General features: G+C 40.1%; 1 protein-coding gene across 4 annotated transcripts; it reads left to right on the top strand.

Annotated features, from left to right (window-relative positions):
- Positions 1-1,332: 1,332 nt before the first annotated feature.
- UBE2D3 (ubiquitin conjugating enzyme E2 D3) lies at positions 1,333-25,253 on the top strand. 4 transcript variants are annotated; one of them, XM_044429162.1, is made up of 9 exons: positions 1,333-1,441; positions 2,055-2,432; positions 17,996-18,059; positions 18,973-19,004; positions 19,812-19,889; positions 21,075-21,180; positions 22,156-22,249; positions 22,693-22,742; positions 23,942-25,253. In XM_044429162.1, the coding sequence occupies exons 2-8, from the start codon at positions 2,409-2,411 to the stop codon at positions 22,739-22,741; spliced, it is 447 nt and encodes a 148-aa protein (XP_044285097.1). In that variant the 5' UTR covers positions 1,333-1,441; positions 2,055-2,408; the 3' UTR covers position 22,742; positions 23,942-25,253. The 4 variants fall into 4 exon arrangements, with proteins under 4 accessions (XP_044285097.1, XP_044285099.1, XP_044285096.1 ...); XM_044429164.1 differs by lacking the exon at positions 1,333-1,441 and adding an exon at positions 14,194-14,259 and having other exon boundaries at positions 1,975-2,432; XM_044429161.1 differs by lacking the exon at positions 1,333-1,441 and having other exon boundaries at positions 1,976-2,432.
- Positions 25,254-25,825: the final 572 nt, after the last annotated feature.

The raw sequence follows: 25,825 nt of genomic DNA, 5'->3' as shown, positions 1-25,825 counted from the left end.
TCCACAGGGTTGTTAACCTATTTGCTCCAGGCAGGTGTCAGCACCTTTGCAAGTTCCATGACTGTTATGTAACAGGTGAATTGATTCTATCTGCTACTGTGGCTGAATGTTGTCACTGTGAGATCAAGTCCTCTGAGCTGTCTCCTTTTCATCCCTATCGTGACTATTTCTGGTTAGGCACTTTCTTAGAATGATTTAAAAGTGAGAGGAGAGTTGCAAGTAACATTGTCAGAAATGGTGATTAGAAGCCAATGGCAAGAAGCAGGGAAGGCGCAAAACTTTTTTTTCCTGCCAGAGGCAAAGGACAAGATGTACCCTTTTCCTCTGGAACCATGTGCAAGGCAGGTTCAGATGATCACAAAGGAAGAATAAGCACAGTGGCTAATTCTTCCTCCCTGCCCATGCCAGTTTTCATCTAATTAGCATAATTGCCTTCACCAGGCATTAATCATAATGACACCCAAACCTAGCCAGGATTGTAAACCACCCTAAAAGTTTAGAACAAGCCATGTAAACCTGGTCACAAAAACTGACTGGATTGCTTTAATGCTGGCTACAAGATAGTGCCCTTCACCGTATCTGAAGAACAGGCTATGTAGGGAACATACAACTCTGTGCTACAGAAGAGGGTAATATGCATGGAGCTTCAGAGGACTAGCTGTGGTGGGCATTGTTACCCTGGGCATTGCTTCACTGTGCTTACTCCTAGGGCCGTTCATGTCAAAAAAGAAGTGTGGGGATTCGGTTTTTACCTTTTTGGTTAACCAATAACCCCACTAAATTAGCTGTATTTGAGACTCACACAGCTGATCCCTACCGTTTAAAAAATACCTGGTAACATGTTTTAACTGACTCTTCGCTTGGACAAACAATATTGTCTTGTCCTTCAACCAAAATGGAATGTATCGAATCAGAAAAATTTATGCTGTTTTTAGGGTGGCCATCTCAACTACACTTTCATCCCAATGCTATGCATGTTTACTCTGAAGTAAGACCCAAGTTCAAGGGGACCCACTTCCAAGTTCACGTGCTTAAGTCAGACCTAAAAAACCGATTTCCTGTTAGGCGGCGGCCCTGACCATGGCTAAGGTCTCACTGAGAGTGCCTCGAGAACACACCGGTTACAATCACGCTGGAAGACTGCCCCTTATCAGGCCCAAGAGCAAGAATACCAGTTAGAGAGCAGACTCCCTTAAAAACGTTTCTCGTTTGGGGCAAGGCCTAACCGCGCATGAAAATATTAGGAGGGCTGCGCGGAAGGATACGGGCACACGCGTTTACATGATAAATAGATCCGGCCGCGACGGCCATTTGGCGAATGCGCGGTCCCGAAAAGAGGAGGGGGGAGCAAGAAGGAACGATTCGAGTAACTGCGGGGTGCACCGCTGAGTGCGCACGCGCCGTAACCAGGACTCGAGCATCGGCAGAGGCAAGCTGTAGTGTAAGTGTCCATCAGAGCTATTAAAATAAAAGACTCTCCCTTCCTGCATGGAAGTCGAGAGGTTTTTTTATTATTATTGTGAAGGGGAATTTTTCCTTTGAATGGTGCGGAAGAGAAATCGGGGATCGAGAACTCGCGCGCGAGCACGCACTGCACCCCCCCACCCCGTGATAGGCGAAGACGCACTCGAGTCTCTCTTTGCGGACATTCGCGCCGCATCTCGCGAGATTTTGAGCCAAGACAACTTGGTTTTTTTTAATCCTTTCGCACCTAACTGCAGGAAGGAAAGCAGAAACAAACGCTAGGAAGCACGCGTGCGCCGACCGCGGTTCCCCCCCCCCCCTCCTTCCCCATTTTCCTCCCCGAATGAACGCACGGCCTCCCTTCCTCGACAGTTAAGCGTTGCTGAACTTATCCAGTCAGAAGCGCCTCGGGGGCGGAACCTCTCGCGGTGCTCCGTCCTGAGCCCGCCTTCGCCCCCAGGAGGGAGGGCGGTGGCGGAGGAGGCGGGGCCTATATTTAGCCCCTCCTCTTTCTTTGGCCTCGCCATTGGCGGCGGCGGCGGCAGAGCTTGAGCTTGCCTGAGCTCGTTTGCTGTTTCTGTTCTAACTAGGTTGTCGCGGCCTTCCTCCTTTCCGTTCGCTGGAGAAGCCGGGCCGGAGCCACCCGGTAAGGAAGCCGAAGGAACGAGCGACGGCGAAGAGGCGGCAGCGGCGCCGGTGACGTCGCGGCTGGTGTTCGGTGCGGGCGGGCGCCACCGGCTGTTTCCGGAGGAAGGAGAAACGCAGGCAGCGAGTAAGCGAGCGGCTCCATCCCCCACCCGTAGGGAGGGAGTGCGGCAGCGGCGGCGCAGACAGGCCGGACGAGGCGGCGGCGAAGGAGGAGCAGCTATCGCAACCCCCGGCCGCGGCGGCCACCACCACCACAGACACCCACACAGCTACACTCGCCCCTCGCGGAAAACACGATGGCGCTGAAACGCATCAACAAGGTGAGCGAGCCGGGTGGCCGAGGCGGGGCAGCCCCTGCCGGCTCCGCAGGAGTGAGAACGGATCCCGGTCCGAGGAGAAGCTCCCCTTCGAGACTCCCGCCGTCGCTTCTCCAGCGGGTTGCTGGTGGCCCGTGGCGTTGCTCGTAGGGTGGTGATACATTGAGGAAGGGGTATGGTGAGGAACGGGTGGCCGGGTTTCTTGCTGCTTCGCCCTGCCTTGTCAGGCCTTGTGAAGGGGAAGCTGCCCCTTTTCCGACTCAGCTCTCGAGGTAGGCCTTTAGGGCGCTCATGGACGGCGGATGTCCGTGGGGAGAGGGCTCGGAGTGCATTCGTGTTCGGACATGTCAGCTTGGCCCTCCTGGTGGTAGAAGCGATCGCTTCGAACCCGGTATTGTGATTACAAAGCCTGCTCGTGATTTGCGAACCGGGCCCGGTGGTGTGTGGGAGGGAGACTAGGGAAGAGAACGGACGTGTACATTAACGCCATCCCCGTGGGAGGGGGTGCGCATGTTTTATGTGTGGAATCCGGTCCCCCGTCAATCGGGTTTCTCTCCGCTGGCCGGGAACTTCTTTCCCGCATTGTAAGATGGCGGCGGGCTTGCCTAGTTCAGGCGCTTCCCTGGATCTCTTTCTCTCTCGCTCGCTCTTCTCGCCAGCTTCAGCTATACCATGACTGACACGCACACACGCATCCACATTCTCGGCCACCTCGACGGCAGCTGCCGATTCTTCGTGTCTTCTTCACGGTCCTCATCTCCCTGGCTTCTTTTGTTAAATGCGGAATATGCGTGTTTTGCCTCCGATCTTGACAAGGAGCGGAAGTATGTGGTGGCAGCCGCCGTGTGTGATACATCGAGAATTTCGTTCTTGCACAATCTAGAAGGAGGGTGGAGTAACCAGCTAATTCGAAATGAGTGTCGTGGTGGTGAAGGAAGTCAGCCCTTGTTCCGAGTGGAAGGCTGGCCTGTGGTGTCAGAGGGTGCGGTTTAGGTAACTTCGTCACCCTTCTTGTTTCACTGGTGACGTTCTTGTAAACCATGGGGTCAGTGTTGAAGAATAAGCCACTTGGATCTTGGAAATGTAACAGATGCCTGATTCAAAATTTTAGCTGTTCAAAGTTTTGGATTCCCTTGCCACCATTTTTTTCCCCTAAATAAAGCTGGTTACTGTTCTTGTAGGTAAAGTGTCTGAATTAGGTGAATAGTGCCCCTTTGCCCCAAGTGTGTTTGCTGGGACTCTAATGTTGATGCTAAACAAAAATAGCCTTTAACGTCCCACTTCCACCACTAGTGTGTTTGGCCAAAATAATATTAAAACAAAAATAATAGTAAAACAAATTTTAATAATAGCTTCTGGTAAACTTGCTCTCAAACTTGTTTCCCCTGCAGTAGAACATAACAACCCTTAAGGGAGTTGCCCAGCTTTAATTAGTTTTGTCAGCAACATAGAGGCAAAATATTTAGTAGCCTGATACTTAAGTGCTTTGCTTATTAGTTGTGTGTGTGAGTAAAATAGGCAGACTAACATCTGTGATGAAATGGATACTGATTGATGTTTTTTTGATGTTCTGGGAACAAGATACGGTATCAAATATTACACATGTGGTGCAGAAGCTAAGGGATAACTATGACAATATTTAGATCAATACACTGGAAAAATGGGATTTAATTTAACATAATGACTTTAGTCAATGGTTTTGGTGAATTTGTTGCAAGAATGGTAGATTCTGACTCCAATTCATAGCTTTTGAAGTTCAGCTTTAGAGATAAGAAGAAGCTCTCAAGAAGTCTATAATCTGGAGTTGGAACTCTGAACACTTTAATACAATTAATTTATTCTTACCCATTATTGACTTAAATTCATGCATCCACACAGTTTTTGAATGGCTGTAAACCGATAGTGAGAGCTAAAGTCCCAATTTTACCTTGTCTGCACAGGGTGTGATTTATGTATGTCTAGTTTGATGATATATCTTCTTTATCATAAAAGTAAAATATTGGCTTGGAAGAACATAATCTGAAATTTTTAATAACTCAAGATAGTACTTGTGGCCTAAACAAGAAATGAAAATGTGAAATTGGTTGACAGGCTTTATTCTGTGTAGAATATTGTAATCTAGTAGGGATAAGTTTGCATAAAAATGCACACTTTGTTCAGTACCAAACTCTTATTTAAAGGCATGTTATAATTCTGTTATTACTAAATGCAGATGTAACTTTTCTTGCAGTTATTTTTATAAGCATTGGAATGCCTGAAATACAATTTGTAGTGGAAATCTTAGGTAAATTTCCATATTTACCTAAAATCTCTTCAACTCACTATTAGCAATAGTTCTTAAAATTATGTGGCACACCTAAAACGTGAATTGTATAATCTTGGGCCAAGAATTCTTCCTCCCTCTAAACCCACATGTAAGACTGAACTTTATCATAAATTATGGACCTTCAAAATGGAATGAAATTCAGTATTTGACTTGATTATGATAGCTTTGGCTTGCTTATCTCAATTTTCCCTATTTAAGTAAAACTTTTTCAAAGTACTAAATTTCACTTTGAGTATCAGTCCCAGCATATGGTTTGGTATTGTGAAAGAAAATAACTTCATGAACTAAAATAGAAAATGAAACTATTTGGCGGTCTCTTCATGCAATAGATGAAGAGACTTTTTAAATGTTTTTAAAATGTTTTTTAAATGTTCAGTGCTAATACTTGACTAAATCTTCAAACTGGCCAATTGGCTACTTTGCTAATCCTTGTCCTGCTTGCCCATTACCAAAAATTGCTTGATACATATTTATATATTTTTACTCCTTTCTTCTAGGAGCTATTTGGGGCTGAGTGGGAGCAAGCAGCCTCCTGGCCACTTCCTGCTTTCCACTTAGTTTCCATACCACAAAACAACCTGCTCCTGGGTTGTACTTAATGACATGTGAACCCAAAATTTGGGGTGTGGAAGGAGAACCAATGTAGAGATTTGTTGTTGTTGTCAGGTTGTCTCCGATTTATGGCGACCCTATGAATGAAAGCCCTCAAATGTCTGTGACAGCTCCATTCAGCTCCGAAGTTCAAAGCTGTGGCTTCCTTTATGGATTCAGGCCATCACATATTTGGTCTTTCCTTTCATCTTCTGCCATTGACTTTCCCTGACATGATTGTCGTCTTCTGGAAGTCTTGCCTTGTCATGATGTGTGCAAAGTATGACAGGCTCAGTTTTGTCATTTTTGGTACTAGGGAAAGTTTTGGCTTGGTTTGATTTGATTTAAGAGCCACATGTTTTTCTTTCTGTCCATTCAGGACATTCGCAAAGCTCTTGAAACCCATGTTTCAAATGCATCAGTTTTCTTCCTTGTGGCTTTCTTCACTGTCCAGCTTTTACACCTATACATTGTAATTGGGAATACAAAGATTTGGATGATCTTAACCTTGTTCTCCAGTGAAACATCCTTGCTCTTGATGATCTTCCCTAGTTCTTTAATTGTGACTGTTCCAAGTCTTAGTCTTCTTCAAATTTCTTGGTTGCATTGTCCTATTGAATTGATTTTTGGAGTCACCCAAGAACAACTAACGGGGCAAACATTTTTTCTCCCTCAACAACCGAGTTTTGAACTTGTATCATGAGACACAATCCAAAAGTGGGAGTGTTCTGGATTGTTTTGTAATTCTAGAATAAAGTGGGAGCAATTGGAAGCCACTAACTTGCACCCATGTGCCCTCAATAACATACGAGTTCAACAACCCATGATATGTCATTGTGTTTGAACTGGGCCTGTGTGTGTCCTTCTTTTTTACCCTCTTCAAATACTGTTGAAATAGGTTACAGGGCATGACTGCTCATTAAATCTTGAGGTTGGGTAGTGATTTGAACCAGTTGTCTCCACAGCTTTGGTCTAGCATTATAACCCACAACACCAAATAATGCTTAGCTTGTCAATGTTATGCTTTGTTATTATCCTTGCTCATTTTATTTTGTCTCTCTTGGTAAATTCTGGCTTCTGAAGTGCCTCATCCTTAAAAAATATAAAATATATAAGTGTCATCTATGAATCATTTCATGAATGACCCCTGCAGAATTATTTAGGCCTAACCAGACTGGAGGTGTTGCTTTTCAAGTCTCTTTAAACATGTATCAATTCAGATCTCAGTAATTTTTAATTTTGTTCTGTTTTTAAACAAAAGCAAAACCTAGGGGCCAGAAGTTTTAACAGCCTCAGATTCAGGTGCTGTTGATTGCTTGGTTGAACAAGACATTATGTTTTGGTAATATCCTTGTAATCAGGTGTTGGTCCATCATTCTGAACTGCATATATGAATGGATATTTCTTGTGTTATATATTTAACATAATTGACATCCCCTTCTGGTATGATCCAAGAATCCACCCAACACTTAAGCGTTCTTCCCAGTTTCCTCACTGTGTATATGCTGATTGCTCTGAAGCTGCTTATAGCTAACATTTCTTTAACTCTAAATTTCATACTTCATGAAGATATCCAGTGCCCAAGGACCATGTATTTAGCTACTAAAAATAACTTCACAAAGCTTATCTTCTGGTTATGCATCTTGGTCCTGTTAGCTGGGTCCAATTAAGTATAGCAAATCCCTAAACTTGTAGGAATTGAATTTTTGTCCTGATGCAGGCTTTGGTTCAGTGATGTGAAATTTAGGTACTGCTCTTGTTCTCTTGGTTAAATATTAGACTATAAATTTACCTTCTTATAAGATGCATAGATGGTGGCTCTCACCATATTTTTCTTTCTATGGTATTGAAAGCCAACAGGTGCTATTTTGATATCTTTTTCTTAAAATCATGATTTTTTAAACTACTGGAATGTTTGCTTTTTAATTAGCATACTGAGCAGTATCTTCTGAAATGGTAATTTGCCGTGTCACTATTAGTTATGCATTCAACTGTCCTCATTCTTCCTTACCTTACATTTTCTTGCATTGTCACTTCAGCATTTGTTAACATCATATGATGTATCTCATGCTTACTTTCTATTTTTCTTTGAGTACAGATATATCCATCCATCCAGACCAATCATGAAGGTCTAGCTTTTGACCATTGATGCTTTTTATATTTATCACACTTAATCTACAGCAGTGGTAAGCAATTTATGTGGGATGAGTGAACCACCTCCACTGTTGAGATTGCCCTACTGCTGATTCTGCTCTTAAGGCCACAACCTTTGTATACATTCAGAAGGAAAAAAGTATGTAGGGAGTGTGTGCCTCATTTACAAGAAGAATCAGATTTCTGAGATGTTTCCAGCAATATGATTGTGCTTTCTAAATAAGGTGTATGTTCCCTGTGCATCTTGTTTTCTTCTAAAATCACTGGCTTTTTTTCCACAGTTTTGGCAGAAGATTCAGCAGCAGAGCCAGGCACCTCCTGGAAAAGTGACTGCAGTTCCGGTTGTTTAAAGCTTTCGCGGTTATGGGTTGTCTGCCACTGGTTTACCCTACAGTAATGTTGGTCTTGGAACTCTAGTACATGCATAGTGCAGCACTCCTGGCAGTGGATCAGATCAGTTTGTAGTTGGTTATTGTCTGTTTGAATGCTTGCCCCTCATCAAACTTTTCATGTAATTGAAAGCTAGCACATCAGGTAAATGAGTGGTTTTTAGTTTTAGAAACTCCTGTTGTAGAAAACAGCACAGTCAAACATGCTGTCCTTCACCTATTCTGTGCGATGGTGCAGCTTTATTTGGATATGCTGTGGTCGTACTTTGGCTTTCTTGCTAGCATTTCTGAAAAATAATTTGTCATGTTTGCTTAGTTAGCTTGAATGCAAAACAGGATTAACTCAACTCCTGAGTGATGCTACTACTGTTCGTTGCTTTCTGGGTTGTATAATTTGCCATGGTTCAGTTCTGAGCCCCAAGTTGACTGCAGTGCCTGTTGCTCAGTGGTTTACATACCTTTCACTATCTTAATATGGTTGCTGAGTATAGTGAAAATAGAACCATGTTCCATAAGGCCAACCCCCACCGCCATTTCAGTAACAGGAACATAAGAAGCTGCCTTATACGAAGTTAGGCCTCTTTATTTCATAACTGTCTCACTGGCTTTCTGGGGTTTCAGATGGGGCCCTGCATGGAGATACGCGGATCAAAGATGTGATATTTTGCATGCAAAGTGAGTGTTCCACTAATACTAGAGTTCAAATTTGTAAAGGCTTGTTAAAAACTTAAAACAAATACAGCTTTTAAAGTTCTAGTATGTATGAAAACAAATTGTAATTGGAAGGGATCTTTAAGGCACTTTAATAGTAACAATCACTAAGCATATATAGACAGTTTTAAATAAGTTTTGAATCTTAAATATAGTTCTACTTCATATCTACTAACACAAAGTTTTACTATCTGCCTACCCTCTTTAAAAAAGTTTGTGACAAATTGCTTGGAAGTGATAGTAGTTTATCAGAACTGATCAGTCAAGTGATTACTTTGTGTATACTGGTTAATACTGATCAGGCAAGCCTTATGTATACAGGTTAATTCTGCTTTTGAGACAGATTGAGTTTGAAATGGCAGAATGTGATGGTTCTATGTAAAAAAAAATCTGCCTCTAGCACTCGGATATGCCACCTTCAATTAGAAAAATATATTTCACTTAATCATGACATTTGGGTCTTGTAAAATTTCCAGATGGCTCTGTGGCAACAGATTCATACTTACCATTTAAAATCAAGCCTTTTCGTTAACTGCCATTACTGAACTAAAAGTAAGATACTATGGAAAGAAAGGTCTACACATCTTGGCTGGTAATGACCTATAAAGCCCTAAACGGCTTGGGTCCTGGTTACCTGAAGGAGCGCTTACATCCATATATGCCCAGTTGCCCCCTGAGATCGGCGGGAGAGGCCCTTCTCCGGGAGCCCTCCGTGAGAGAAATTAGGAGGGTGGCTACTCGGAGGAGGGCTTTCTCAGCGGTGGCGCCTAAGTTCTGGAATGCGCTCCCCAGAGAGGTCCGCCTGGCGCCGTCGTTATTTGTTTTTCGGGGCCAGGCAAAGACCTTTTTATTTAAGCAACATTTTAAATGTTAATACCACTGAATTTTATCTGGCCAGGGCGGCTTATTTTATAATGTGTGTTTTAAATTATTATGATTATTTTATATGTATATTTTAACTTATTGGTTTTATTTATTGTTGTAAGCCGCCCCGAGGCTTCGGCGAATGGGGCGGCATAAAAATGTTTTAATAAATAAATAAAAATGATAACAAATTCTAGTTGACAACAAAGACCCTGGCCCTTGGAGGAAGGAGTGGGTCTTGGGCTTGCTGTCAAAGGTGTTTGAAGGTAAGCAGGAATCCATAGTGTGATGTTGGGCTTTTGAAGTGCTTTAGAGTTCAGCATGACATGAATTAGTGCCTAACTCCTTCCAAGTCTGGGAGGGTATCTCTCCAGATGAATTCTGGAAGGGGATTAGGGTGAAAAAATTATACAGTTAATCCTAAAAGACAATAGAACAAGTCTGCAGCCCCCATAGTTGAACATACCCTCCAAAATACATATACAATCTGTATGGCAATATATAGAATTTAGTGTACTGGGTATAATGTGTATATAAACTAGTACAAAACTATTATGCAAATTAAATTGCATAAAATTTTTGCATTTCTGACCCAAAATTCTGTTTGGGTCAGAATTAATAAGTTTGAGCAAAAGCTGAGCAAAAGCTGTTAACTGTAAAAATGTCATATGTTTCACTTCAGGTTTTTATTGAACCAAGAATTGTGATTAGAATGTTCCAAACTGCTGGCGAGTGTAGGAATTATTTTCAGATAATGGTATTGATGTACTTTAGTCATAAACATTTTCAGCACTCATGTAAACTTGCAAGGACATCAAAATTATGTTTCAGAAGTACTTTGACTAGTATGAAATCCCCATGAAAATGGCCCTATGAAATCTTTGTCCACTAATTGGGAAAATAGAGTTCTTCCTAGATTTATATTGGAAAACATACTTTCTTAGAAGATGTAGTCTTCTAAGTTGTCTAGGGCATGCATTTTTTCCCTTTACATTGTAAGCCGTCCTGAGGCTTTTTTGCAAATAGGACGGCATATAAATATTTTAAATAAATAAACTGCACAAAATCCTCTTGAAAGTGAATCTGCCTTCATTTCTAAGGATGAGGCCAATACTGGCAGGTCAGAGCTACTCTCAACATAAGCGAAAGAACAGAATCTCACTGACTTCTCCTAAAGCCATATACAGGAAGTAGTGTGAGGCAGTGAATCATTCTTCTCCTATTGAATGAGATTCCTCATTAGGGGGCATTCACACCACCCAGATCTTGGCAGTGACAGCAACAGCAGCTTATACACCAATCATCTAATGCTAACCTTTTTAATGCTGTGCTCTACAGTTTGATAACCATTTACTTAGGGGGTGAAGTACAGTAATCCCAAGTAAGCTTAAAGCAGCAATCCTTGTGTCTGTTAAAGATAATGGAATGAGAAAATTCTTGGAAAATAGAAAGAGGATAAAGAAATGAATAGTATTGTAGCATCTATTGAAACTATTTTTAATGGTGTTAATCATTTTTATTTTGACACCAGTTTTTGCTTAGCATATTAAGGTCTAATGAACACTGTATGTTGGAATAAAACTATAATGCCAGAATTGATCTTTGCAGGTCAATCATACTTAGCCAGTGTCAGTTAAAGAGTTTCCAGATAAAGTCAGTCTTAAATATACTTGAAGCTGTTTGGAAGAAGGGCAGAATATGACAGTAATATTTTATGTCATTTTTATCATGACTAGTGGTCATAGCAAAGTGAAGTAAAAAAACATTCTGCCCACCAGTCCTATGGTGTGCAGTCTTATGAAGCAACATTCCTAAGATTTAAAACTCAGACCATTGTTTATACAGAACTCAGTACAAGGCATAATTTCCTGTGATGTTCACCTGTCTTAAAGTGTACAGGCAAAGAAATCGAGTGTATGCTTACATGAAGGAGGTCCTTGTCCAGTTCTCCAGCATTTCCATAACAAGGATATCTAATAGTAGGACTTAGGAAATAATGCAGATGGATAGCTGGACAGACTTTCCATATGGAAGTTTCATACATGTTTCCTTCTGCCCTTCCCCAGTGCGAACTGCTGCTTGGAGGCTTGGCTAATGCAAGCTACTTAATTCTGCTCCTAACTTGCACTGAAACACAAACAGCAGAAATTGGTCTACTTACTACTTTATCTTTGTATCTAATCCTAACCAGAGTGCCTTTTTCCTTTCATTACTTTGAGCAAAATCATCTTGGGATAGGAACTAAATATGCAACTAAATATGCATTCAGAAACTTAGTGTGTTAGCACAATGTAGTGCACCTAAGTTGAGAGCTCTCTTAATTGGTAGTGTAATGTGGAGGTAATTGCAGTTGATATAATCTTGGTTGTAATTGCTTTTGGAAAAGAATGCTGCTGTTAAATCCAAAGTTCTGTCATCATTGCTGTTGCAAAGATGGGAGTGTTTGGTTATTATGGAAGCTGCCAGCTGTAGAATGTAAGGACAAGTTGGCTATACTACTCTTGCTCTTAAAAAAAAAAGGGGGGGGTAGAAGGACTGAATTCTCACTGGTTCTCAAACAGTCCCAGCCCCTGGGGAGGGGTAATTGGTGATAACTTTGTCCTGACCCAGGTGATACATTGATGGATTCTATGGCCTACCAGAAGAATCTCTTGTACTCATATTGGATTGTGTAAGGTAACTTGAAACCTCACTCTTACAGGAAAAGCTGCTTCTTTGGTTTGAATTCCTCTGCATGGTATCTGGATGAGAGTGAAGATCTTCTCTATTCCTTTTCCATCACTGCTTTGGGGATTGTATCTAGTCTGCAAATCCTTGCATTCAGTAGCAGATCTATGAGCTCAAAACTTTGACATGCAGAAAGCATTGCACTCACACACATGTGGACCAGAGGATTCAGGTTTGGAGGAGCACAGGAAAGGGCAAAGAGAATTATAGAAGGGGATCCCAAGTTACTATTTCAGATACCATATCTTCAGAATGGCAAACCGTAAGGAAAGCTTTACCATTAGCCAGGAAGGGAAAACCTTTTGGAAGACTGTGGAAATTGCCCCCCCCCCCCCCCCCCGGCATATTGTGTTTTGGAAGGCATCTTTTTTCCTAAATGCAGATTTATATGTTCTGGCATGAAGGCTGTTAAGTAGGGAAGGTGATCCACAGACATATCTAAACAAGATTTAATGGAGTAGATATGAGTAAAATATGTTGCATGCATGATCCAAACGTACCTGCCAGTGCTATTAATCTAGTTCAGACATTCCTTTTCAGTACTAAGCTATTTTTAATATTTAAAATTCATACATACAGCAATGTAAGTACATAAAGATGGTCACCTCCATTTTACATTTTACACGTCCACATTATTCCCATACTTTCCAAGTTTATCAACTGTATGCATCCATGCTAGTTGAGGGATGAAGTTGACACTGCTGGGTGTTTTGCTTGGGGACAGTAGTAGGATTAAGGCTGCTTTGGCTGAACTAATTTTATGTAGAAAGAAATTTGTACTTTATGCTTTAATTCAGGTTATTTGCCATTGAATAATTGGTACTGATGTAGTATTTATGAATAGCTTAACAGTGCAGATTGAACTACAACTTATCTGGCTTTTCAAATATTGTTAGAACATTGCTATGTAATTGTAAGTTTCTCATCTTTAGCAAAAAAGTACAGGGTAATTATACATAGACTTTACTTCAAAGTATATTTTTATCTAATACATGACATTCAAGGTTCTGTGCTAGCCAGGCCTGTCTAAATTCACCATATTTCATGCACATAAAAATAGTGCAGCTCATTTCAGCTTTAAATGGTAAAGTTGAGAGCAGGGGTTGTAGGAGAGATACATAATATGACTTATGGTTTAAACCATGGGTCCTCAAAGTATGGCCCGCTGACTGGATCTGGCCCGACTGCCATAGCTTGCCATGTGTGCGTGCGGTGAGGTGCTGGCTTGCTTGCTTGCAAGGAGATTGCTTTGGACTCACTCAAAGAAAAGGATCTCCCAGCAAGGCGCCGCCTTGCTCTCAAGGAGATCCTTTTCTCCAAGCGAGTCCAAAAACGATCTCCTTGTGAGCAAACCAGCCGTGAGGTGCTGGCTTGCTCACAAGGAGATCATTTTGGACTCGCTCGGAGAAAAGGATCTCTGCGCACGCATATCCCTGCCTTTCTGTGCACACGCACCCCCCCAGCCCACACTGCCTTGGCGGCCTGCACCCATCTGGCCCTGAATTCAAAAAGTTTGAGGATCCCTGGTTTAAACTATGTCTAGCTTTAAAGGTGTAATTGCCTAGAACTTGACAGTATTCAGGAAATCAAATACTTTGGCTAGGATGCAAACATTGTACCTTCTGCATGGCTAAGTGTTCTTTAGGCCAAAACCAACTTCCTTTTCATCTTCCAACCAGCATCCAATTTATGGCAAAATGCTTGTGAAAGCTGAAGAGCTGTGCAAAGGTACTTTGATATTATGTGGAAGAGTGTATATTGGGTGGGGTAGGTGGTCTACTGACACAATGCAAACTTGGTGTTAGCCTGAAGTAGCCTCTTGAACCATTGTCCATATTTCTTAGAAAAATGAAGTCACATGCAGCTCTAGAAATACACGTAAATTTCTAATAATCTCATGTGGCTGCTACTTAACAAAAAACTGTATCTGTATTGGTCTCCTAGCATTCCAGGAGCCAACTGTCATATCAACAGTTAATTTTCTGAACTTTGTTTTTTGTAGCTTAGAACAAGTCTTGAAACAACATGTCTACATTCTACTTTGATAACTGCAGGAAGCAGAAATTAGGTATTTACAATTATGCTTAAGTTAATACTTACCTAATTTTTTGAACTTTAACTTATCTCATATCCCTGCACTTGAAACTAGTTTGTTTTGTGGCAGTCTTATATAAAAAGTAAGAGTTGTGTCTAAGCTTAAGGTACTGAGTAAGACACCAAAATCAGTTCTTTATGGGACGGGTAGAATTGTATAATCCTATACAAGTCAATATTTGCATATAAATCATTTTTGCATGCAGTAATTGTCTCTTTATGATTAATACATTCTAAAACCCATAGTCAAGTAATACCTTTATTAGGGTGGGCAAGCTGCTACAAAAGGCAGCTGGGAAGAGAAGGAAATTGCTGAGCTTGACATATGCATGGTCAAAGTTTAAAGATGGAAGGAAGAAGTGTGGCAGGTTTAAATGGATTATACTCCACTAACTTTCTTGGGGAGATCTTAGATAGTTTGCATGAACATATAATGACTTACCGTCCTATTTTTGAATATATAAAATGCAGTAGGCTCTGTCTCCAGTCATATTGGAAACACAGGTTCCCTGATAGAAAGAGACCAAAGTGATAATTAATATAGTCAGCCTTCCACATTCGTGGTGACTAGGGGCACAGGACCCCTGCCAAAGTAGAAAAAACTGCAAATTCCCCCCCCCCAAACCGTACCTCTTAATACAGCTGATCATATGTGTACTGGATTGCTCCCCCCCACTCCCCCCCCGTGACTTTCGCCTGATCCAGCAGGTCTTCTCTTTTCATTTATTATATTCTTATGTCCTTATTACCCACCCTCCTTTTCAAGGAAATCCCAGAGAGATTTCTCTCTGGATGGGTGGGGGAAGAAAGCATGCTTTGGAGGCCCTCCCTCTCTCCCTTTTCACTTCCCCTCTTTCTGTGGTGATTATGATTGTCTGCAGTAGGCTGCAAAACTTTTTTTTTAAAAAAATCCATTTAATTATTGATGACAAACTCACAAATAATCAAATCCACGAAAGTTAAACCCACAAAAGTTGAGGTTCAACTATATTGCAGTTCTTATATTAACAAAGCTGGAGATCAATATTGAATAATAGACTAGGTTATAAAAGGCCAATGGGTGGTGGTACTTAGTATTTGGAAAGAAGGACATCCTCAGTAAATGTCCTATATTCAGGTGGTACATGCTTAAAAAAATAATCTTGGGTGAGCAGCTCAAGTTGTGTGGTGGCTTTTCTTGTTCTTGACTGGTTCTGACACACAAACTGTCTTGGTTGCCCTTGCTAGAGGATGGGTGCTGGGAGAATGAGAGTGAGAATTCAGCCCAGCTAATCCTCCTGGCCTTTTTGCTAGTTTTGATACCCTTAACCATAGCATCCTTTTGGATACCTTATCTACATTGTACAGCAGTGTTACAGTAACTGCCTGAGGGTCTAAGTCTACAAGGTGGAGGCTGAAAACTACTAGCATTATGACCTTTATCTTATGGGTTTGTTCTTGTGCAGTTCCCCTTTCATGTCTATAATTGCATGATAGAAACACATACTAGAGTTAATAGGGAATAAGGTAGAATCATTGCACTGATACCTAAGTATATTTATTGTCTAATTAAGGTGAAGCAGTGATTGCCTGATTTCAGCAATGCTTTCCTGGACATTTTTCTTCTAAAGGTGTAAGTTCATATTTTGAGGGTGCTAATTGATCTAGTTTGTTCACTGGAGGGCCTGGCTGCTTTTGTGGTTTGTACTAGCTGTTATGAGATTAAGCTTTGCACTAGGTATAACTCTTTTTGGACAAATTAGACTGTGTGTTACACAAGACTTCTAAAACTTCAGTTGGTTTACAATTCAGCAGCTGGGGCGTGCCATGTCTGTTCCAAAAACCTACATTGGTTTCTGCTCTGTTCAAAATCCTGTATGACTTGATGCTTGAAGGATTGCCTGTTCTCCAGTGTATTTGTCTGTTCACTGAAAGTCTGTTGAAAGGCCCTTCTTGGCATACTTTTGTCTTTTGAATGTATGTGGGTGGTGTTCTGGTTGTGGTATCCCTTCTTGGAGTCATCTTCCCAGGGAGGTTTCCCCATCAGCCATTCTGTCTTTTCAATGCCTGGCAAAGACCTTTTGATGTTCTAACCTACCTGAAGCATTAGATAGTATTTTAAAATCTGCTTCTCTGTTTCATTGTTAGCCCCAAGAGCATTTCTAAAGGTGAAAAATAAATGTATGTGGGCAAGTGAATGTGTAAAAAAAAAAAAAAAAAACCTTGTAAATTATCCTTGGCCCCTGTGTGTTTTGGATTTAATTGCAAGGCTTGGCTAAGAAGCTGAGGATTATGGATTTGTGGTGAGATCTTCTATTCAGTGATATGAATTAAACAACAAATCACTGATCCAATTAATTGAACTCTGTTTTGTTAATGCTGTATTTTGTAGCAAGGATACTATTAGTTCTTAGTGGAAGCTTCATCTGTAATAAGTTTTCATGCCATTTCTTTGGGTGTTTATGCCACATGAGGGTGGGTAACATGCGTGTTGTATGCAACCCGGACCTCCTGCCAAATTTGCTATCAAAGTGATAATGCCAAAAAAAAAAAAAAAACCCAACATTTTTGGGACGAAGCAAAATGTGGGCATGCCCACCTTGTTTCGAATTAGAAGAGCACTTTTGGAAGCCTCTTGGGATCAAACAAGGCAGGTGCTCCTTGTACATCATGTTTCCTCAAAAAACCACCTTTTGGAGTGCTGCTACTTTGGCAGCCGGGAAGGGTGTATCATTCTGTGGTTGCAGTGTTGACCCTTAGGTGGTCATCTACTCCTGAATTGCACTAAGATTCTGAGAAGGAATCTAAATTGTGGTAGATATTGTAGGCTAGTCCCACAAATGCTGTGTCTTACCATATGTGTTATGCTTGGAAACTTTTGATAAGGGACTATAAAACAATTTTGTGGCACAGTTACCCTCTCCTGAGTTAGAAAAGTTTTTTTAAGAAAAGCTTTTACGAAGCTTTCTATAGCGTAATGCTGAACTACTTGACTCTGGTATGTTCTGTTGATATAACATGTTACCTGCTGTGGGCGCAGTTCTAAGCACAAATACAGTAAACTCACAAGTATTGGAGCTATACTTTTAAAAAGTGGAATTATTTGCAACTTATTTTTTTGCTAATGTTAGTGGAAGTACTTAAGCTAGGAATAACTTTTGAAAATGTATGTTACAAGTCTCTGAATCTTGTTGGTGTTTTCTAAGCCACCATGTACAACTGTGGACTAAAATTGGCAGGAAAGTTTCAAAATTAAGGCTTTCTTCCTTAACTGTAGATTTGATATGGATGGGGTTAAAGAAGGGAAGCATTACTTGGTGGCACAGTGGTTTTGATCTTGAAGCATTGAAGCTGAAGCATTTCTGTCACATTTTCGACTGGTATCTTGGTAGCAAACCATACCCACAGCATAGCAGTAGTTCCCTTTGTTCTCACACTCACACTGCTTTGTAATGGCTGGGCTGTATGAAAGTGCTCCAACGGCTTTTCACAGTGAGGCCTTCCTTGACTCATGAGTTCTAAGCAATCAAACTACAAATGTTTACAATACTTGGCATCCACTAATTCTGTAATAGGACATTGTTCATGCATGGGCACAGCAATACCTATTTAGTATAGGATGACATTTGGAAGAGTTACAATGCTTTTTGTGCAAAGCCATCATTCTCTGAGTTGTTGGAAGGACAAAAGACAAATGTGGCATTCTCTGAAAGTACTATTTCTTATTTTAGGAACTTAGTGACTTGGCCCGTGACCCACCAGCTCAGTGTTCTGCAGGCCCCGTTGGAGATGACAGTAAGTAATTGACAACTAACTTCGGACTTATTGAATCAGGGATACAGAACTTCCAGTTCACGGGCCTGTTTGGGCCTGTTGGGAGTCTCTAAGCTGGGCTCCTCTAGGGCTTGAGACTTGGCCTCCATGCTCAGCTCCCTGGTGGAATCATGAATGTTACCTCAGATCTGTGATAACAGGGATGTTGGCCAGTGGAAGACTCAACCAGTGCAAGAAGCAGCAATGACTTTTCTGTGCACTGGCCAAGTTGCTTCACATGGGGCCCCATGGAGACACTGACTGCTGCTCAAAACCAGTGACTTGGCTGGCACTGGGCCGAGCATTTCTCCATATAGTGCTGGGTAAGTCTTTTTTCTGGATTGAGAGCAGCATGGATCTCAGTGCCTCTCTTAGTATCAAGATAGGCTGAAATACTGAAATACAGTTGTACCTTGGCTCACGAATTTAATCCATTCCAGGATTCTGATCATGAGCCAAGTCAAATTTTCCCATAAGGTTCAATGTAAATAAGGTTAATCCGTTCTGTAACTTTTTTTTAATCACAAAAATTTGAAGCAAAGTGACAAATGACAACAAAGATCATGGCCATTTCCCCCACACCCGTGCAGGTAAGATGGGTGCAATTGTGATCGACACTCAATGTGGAGTTCGCAACCTGCGGCAAAATTTTTCTGAACTTTCTGTTTGCAACCCGATTTGGTCATGAACTGAGGTGTTTGTGAGCTGAGGTACCACTGTATGTGGGGCACTGATGTCAGTTGGTGTGGTCACACCTGCTGATAAATTGCAACAAATTGGAGCCTGGTGGGGGGCAGCTAATCTGAACTTGTTTATGTTTCTCTTGTGGAGGAAACATGTTAAATACCTTGATTTTCTTCTTGTTTTTTCCCCCCAACCCACCCCCTTCTCCTAGTGTTTCATTGGCAAGCCACAATTATGGGTCCTGTAAGTATTGCAGCATATGAATGTTGATTGAAGTGCTCAGTATTCTTCTAGAAGGATACTTCCTGTCTATTCTGGTCATACTAGAGTAAGAAGGCTATATTGTATAACCATTTTTATAGTGGTGTCCGAACATTTCATTGGTCCAACCAAATTATCTAGTTAAGTTATTGCTCTGTATTTCTTATTCTTGGGAGTTAACAAGGCCACCAATACCTTGAGAGTTTATTTTGAACATTCCTACAACTCTTCTGAAAGTACAGAACCTTTGTAGATAATGCCTTTCCCTCAGATTGCATCCTGTGGATACTTACTTTATTAAAACTCTTCTCAGCTGTCTTTCACCAAGATTGATTCCAGAAGACTTTGTACCACATGAAATAAAGGCAAAGAAACAGAACCATTGGCAAGATTTAAAATGCCCCAAATGTCAAAGCATGGAAGAATAAATAGGCTTTATGTTGATGCTTCAAAGAAACCTGTATGGCTGTCCTACAGGGCTTTCAAGGGAGTGGCGCTGCAACATTTCTAGTTATGTGTCAGTAGACAAATAATATTTCAGAATATTATTTGAGATCTCCAGATCTTCTGAACAGGGAGAAAAGAAGTTTGTGTATTGCTATTTATTTCCCTTTTAAACTTAACAGGCTGAGTTTTAAGTGTTGCATATTAAGCCTCAGATAACTTTTCTTAGAGTTGGCTAATACATAGTATTCATGAATAAACTAGTGCTAATAAATTTATTTTGAATTATGTTGTTCCTGCTATAATTCCTAACTTGAATTGATTTTGAATTTCTTTCTTCAACAGAATGACAGTCCATATCAAGGTGGTGTTTTCTTCCTGACAATTCACTTTCCTACAGACTACCCTTTCAAACCACCTAAGGCAAGTATAATTTTGGAGGAAAGCTTTTAGTTTTTAAAATAATGAACGCCTGTGTTTACAAGTGAATACTAAGCTATAATCTAAAGAAAGGAACACTGCTATTCTGCTATTTTTGTGGCAGCACTTGCTGACCAAGAGAAAAGACTCTGTGGTCAAAACAGCAACCAAATCTCCATGCTAATCTTGTCCAAGTCCCTTTGGATTCCCTAATATTTAACTGTTTAAAATCTGACAATTCAACTAATGCAGAGTCATAGTGCATGTAGATGTTAATATGGTTCAGTTTACACAAACTGGTTAATTATATAAAGCTTTATGTTCAACGGTCATTGAAAGTTTCTTTGACCAACAACTATAATGTACAATGAAGCAGTATCCAATGTTTTGCTACTACTAGTGTAAATTCGATCATGCTAATACAAGTGCCCTGCTGCAACACTATATATTTCCTGCCTTTATGCATACCCTATAGCAGTGTCGAATTGGATAGTGCCCTTTATAAATCCAGAGTATGAAAACCTGTACAACTATACAAGTACTTCTGTACCCCAGAGGTGCTTTACACGTAACTTGCCTTTTGACCTTTGTTTTATACAGTAGACTACTTATGTGTCTGCACTTTCTTTCAATCAGTCATATTACTCCCAGAAAATGTTACGCAGGAGTGGACTACTGTTACAAGAATGTCTGATCAGGAAGTTGAATAAGAAAATGTTTATCTTTTTTGAGTTGTTAAATCAAACAGTCATGTGACTTTAGGGGAAAACCTTTTATTCCAGATTTCAAAAGTTAGGCAATTGCTTTTCAAAGGATTTCAGGTTGTACTTTGACTTTGACTTTGCTTCCTCTTGGAAGAGTTTGGAGGCCTGAATATATGAAATGACACTTTATTTCTCTGTATCATGCCATAAATATGCTCCTCTTTTGCTTATCATTTTGAAAATATGCATCAGTTGCAAATACTCAGAGCTCTGTGCATGCATTATACATAGTTCTGTTCTACAAACTGAAGCATCCAACCCTAGAAACACCAGATCAGTTTGCAGATCAAGATGATGTAATATATGGACAACTTCCCCTGTAGCTTCAATAAATAGCATTGTGTATAATCAGAACATTGTGGCACCTTTAATCTGATGAAAATGACATGCATGCTAACTGAAGACTGATTTTTATTTCTTCAAGGTTGCATTTACAACAAGAATTTATCATCCAAATATTAACAGTAATGGCAGCATTTGTCTCGACATTCTAAGGTCACAGTGGTCTCCTGCTTTAACTATTTCTAAAGGCAAGTAGTTTTTGAACAAACTGGTCTTGTATTTTTGAACTTGTGAAAGAAGCACTTTGAAAGATTCTTTTTCCTCTGCACCCCCAGCCTGATATGAGCATTGCTTTGTTTTCACTCTTCCATTCTCGTCACAACTACTAAAATTTGCAGGCATGTCTATCTTTATGTGCTAGTTTAGATACTGGGTTAAAACTGATTTTAGAGAAATTAGGTTACAATTTCATAAGCTGAAAAGCTTGTATTACAAGTTTTTAAAAGCAGTATCATGGAAGCAGAGGGGCACTTGGATGTGACTTTAAAGCCCCATACGCTATCAGCCAGTTGCTAGCAAGCCAGTACTGATGCTTTTTATTTAAAGTAAATATTTATTTCATTTCTGTATCACCCCATAGCCAAAGCTTTCTGGGTGGTTTACAACATACCCTTTCGAAGGGTTTTTTTTGGGGGCAGGTTATATAGAGATTGTTCAACACTTGCTTCATTGGTGTATCTATGATATTTACAAGTGAGGCTTCTTAGAAAGCCATCAACAGTGCTTTGGCTAAAGGGGAGTTTCCAGGAAAATAACAGTTCTTGGTAAGGAGTAGTAAGATTTATATCTGAACTTGGATTATTCATGTGAGTGGTGATTGCATGGAGTGGTGTTAAAAGTGTTAAACCAAGAAAGATGAAGACAGTATGGCTGTCAGAACTGATAAACCTAGAAAAAGGCTTCAAACTAACTGAAAATTCAGGATGTTCTTTTTCATAATCACCAGCAAGGATCCATTTTGTATAAAAGAACTGGCTTTAAATGGTCATGTAGATGTCATTGCAGCCAACCTAGTCAAGCCCTTTGAACTTCAGCCAGTTCTCTTGTAAAATATATGAATCCATTTTACATATACCTGCAGAGGAAGATAATTAACTTGTCTTCTGATGTATGATTTACAGTCCTATCTTGGATTTCATTGTAAATGCTACTTTTTGTTGCAGTTCTCTTATCCATTTGTTCACTGCTATGTGATCCAAATCCAGATGATCCCCTAGTGCCAGAGATTGCACGTATCTATAAAACAGACAGAGACAAGTAAGTATAGCTCATTTGGAAAGATTGATTTAATAGAGAGACAGTGGCTAGAGTGCAGTTAAGTTACTTCTGCTCTTCCAGAGTTGGAGATGACTTTGGTAAAGTGTTCTGGTTCAGAAGGCTCCAGGAGAGTGCTAGAATGGAAATTAGATTTTAACATTGGCCATAATTTTTAGTTTCTCTTATAAGATTGTCATGGAACAGTTACAGACAAAATAACCACACTAGGTTTTAGTTTGAGGAGTGGGGTGGAGTGCAGGGTAGCAGCTACTCTCATGACTTAATTACTGCCTTCTGTTTCGGGCTTATCTGTGGTTGCATCAAAACTACCCATTAGTTTTATATTGGCTTTTTGCTTCAAGTTTGCAATTAAATCTTGCCCTGGTAGACTTAAGATGGTTCTATTGGCTTGTCTTTGTTACTAAATATACTTATCCAATTAGGTACAATAGGTTAGCAAGAGAGTGGACAGAGAAATACGCTATGCTCTAGGGTAAGACTGTCTGCACTTCATTGTGCATTAATGATGTGAGGACTTCAGCACTCGAGTGCAGCATGCTCTAAGGCACTGGATTAACTAACAAATAAAAGAATGTACCAGTTACTGAAATACAAAGTTTAACTGCTTGATCTGTATTCAGAGTGAGAAACCTCTTCTTGCATGGGAAAACAAGTATAGCCAAAGAAAGATGAGGTTTTCTAGATCTATCTTGGTTCTTGAACTTTCTGGTAAGTGTTTTTGTTGGTACTTCAAAGAGGAGATGCCTTTGGTCATAAATCTAATCCGGAGGTTGAGCAGATGAAAGTTAGAGTTCATGAAGTATGAAACCTACTAGGCATGTATAGGTAGACACTAACATAATAACTGAGCATGGAAATATAGCACTGACACTTTCAGTGGAGTGCTGTGCAGCTCTCACAATATCTTTGTTTTACTTTAGAGGGACTGGCTATATTTAGTTTGTGCTTTTTGGAAAAGTTTGGAGTTTTGTGTTACCTTCCATAACATCATAACTGAACAACCACCTTTATTTGCACATTAAGACATTTTTTCCTAATATACAGTACTTCTAATTATATGCTAGATAAAATTAGTTATTTTCCCATAGTCCTCTATAAATCTAGTTCAGTGATAAAGTACAGTGCTAGAAATACTAGTGTGTTGGGGTGGGGATGTTCCAAGGTAGTTGGCCTGACTATTTTTGTCCCACTATCATAGCTGTTTGCAGCACAAGGTTTACAGAGCATTGAATTTGGTGCAAGTTATTATCTTGGCTTGTGGGGATTGCTTTGGGTCAAACTAAGAAGATTGAAGTGTATGGACATTATCAGAGATTGTTAGTATTTCGAATAATCTGGGTTGCTTTGTTTGGAGTTAAATTCAAGCATTTTAATGTATATGAAACTAGCCAACTGCTCCAGATAGTATCAAATTTAAAGTAGCTTTGCCACATCAGTAGCAAGTATTTTCCTTTATTATGTTTTTGAGTTTTCTTCCATTTGGATCTAAATATGGTTTATGCTTTTTAAAAGCTTGTGTTTCCAGGTTTCATTTGAATATATTCTTTGCTCATGGTGGTGTATATGAATATGTTTCTGGGAAGCTGAAAGTTACATTAATATGTGGGAATCCCTTAGTGTTGTATTTTTTGTGGTATTGCTGGCTTTGCTTAACATGTTTTCCTTTTACAGGTACAACAGAATATCTCGGGAATGGACTCAGAAGTATGCCATGTGATGCTACCTTAAGTCAGAATAACCTGCATTATAGCTGGAATAAACTTTAAATTACTGTTCCTTTTTGATTTTCTTATCCGGCTGCTCCCCTATCAGACCTCATCTTTTTTTTTTATTTACCTCTATCCATTCATGCACATGCTCATCTGAGAAGACTTTAGCTCTTCCAGCTTTGGACAATAACTGCTTTTTAGAATCTGTAAAGTAGTTATACAAGAACAATTGCCCAAGATTCAGAATTCTTTAAATGGAGCATGTGTGTTGTGGCCAATGTCTTCACTCTAACTTGGTTATGAGATTGAAATCATTCCTCACTGCTCTAACAGTTCTACTGAAGAAATCACCCAAAGGGAGGGGAGATGGATGTTCAGATTGCTCACATCACAGGAAATAACATTGCTGTAGCATCATCCATCTTTTTTTAAAACCTTCCAGTGTTAGAGACTGAGGTTTCATGACATACTTGTGCTCATAACTGGTATGGCTGGAGAATTGGTACAGAACCTGTAGCATCAGCAGAACAGAACACGTGATGTATCTTATGCATGTCAATAAAGGAATGACCAGTTCTTGTTCTACAGAGAATGGAAATTGGAAGTCCAACATCCCATGTATTCCAAAATAGGGTCTCGGAACATTTTTGTAACTCATTTAAATTTTGTTAGGATGCTTGGAGCTATTAGTTAATCTATCTTCCACAACAGTTTAATATAGCACTGAAAAAATGATGCAAGTTGTCAATGGATGAGTGATCAACTAATAGCTCTCCTAGTAATTGATTTTATTTTCTTCAATAAAGTTACATAAACCAATGAGTTAGCTGCCTGGATTAATCAATATGGGATACAAAATCTTTTGTAAAAGCAAAGGTGGTTTTTGTATATACTTGTTGGGATTTGCCTCATTGTTTGACATCAAATAATGAAGTGAAGTTAGTAGAGTGAACCTTTTGCCATGTTCAGTTATAATACTTGGTCTGTGTTCAGGTTGACACATTGATCAGCCCTGGAGTATGCAGAACTAATAAGCTAATCTAGTAGTGTAGACTTTAGTGTGCTACACGAGGTACTGGGAGCCATGAGTTCAAATATGGACTTGGAACCCAGCTGATATATGTACTGGTGTATTGTGGAGACATTTCCAGATGCACCCAGCTTGTTGACTTTGAGAAGTTATTCTTCACCTTGTACACTTGACAGCTGAAAGATCTTTATGTGGGAGTAATGAGGCAAAAATTGCAAAATAAAGTACTGTTTTGATGTGGGAATTGTCATGAGGTTGTGTTGAAGTTACTTTTCTATGTGGGATGTTTGCTTTCCATCAAAGGACTACCATGCTGCCACTTAAATTAATGAACATTTTTGCTGCAGTGGCCACTCATTTCTGGTGACTAGAATGAATGAATGAAGTCATTGCTACTGGGTTTTTTGTTTTGAGAAGCACTGTCTTGTGCCACTCATTTTTCTTGATCTTGTTGATAAGGTATCTTACCTTTCTCCTCATTCTAAACTCATGGTTTTGTCTCTATCGTTGTCTATAGCTCAGCATATTCTAGTCCTGTACTATCAGTCTGTGCTTCTGTGACTTCTAGCTCCACTTTTGGCACTGCTTATAGTTCTGTGCATACAAATTTCTTGTCTCCACACAATTGTGGAAACCTAGATGTAAAATAAATGTTAAACTGTAACTTTTATAAAAGTGGAATATGTAGTTTGCCCATGGTTTGTTTCAACTTTAACACATGGTGAAAACCTACCTTTGGGGAGTGTTCAGTTCCTATTCAGGGTAAGTTCATCACTTCTGGGCAATAAAAACATTAGGGGACAAAGAGGTATTACT

Source organism: Varanus komodoensis, unplaced genomic scaffold (assembly GCF_004798865.1).
Source record: "Varanus komodoensis strain SLA01 unplaced genomic scaffold, ASM479886v1 scaffold2, whole genome shotgun sequence".
Taxonomy (NCBI): domain Eukaryota; kingdom Metazoa; phylum Chordata; class Lepidosauria; order Squamata; family Varanidae; genus Varanus; species Varanus komodoensis.
This window is presented reverse-complemented; position numbering and strand designations above follow the sequence as displayed.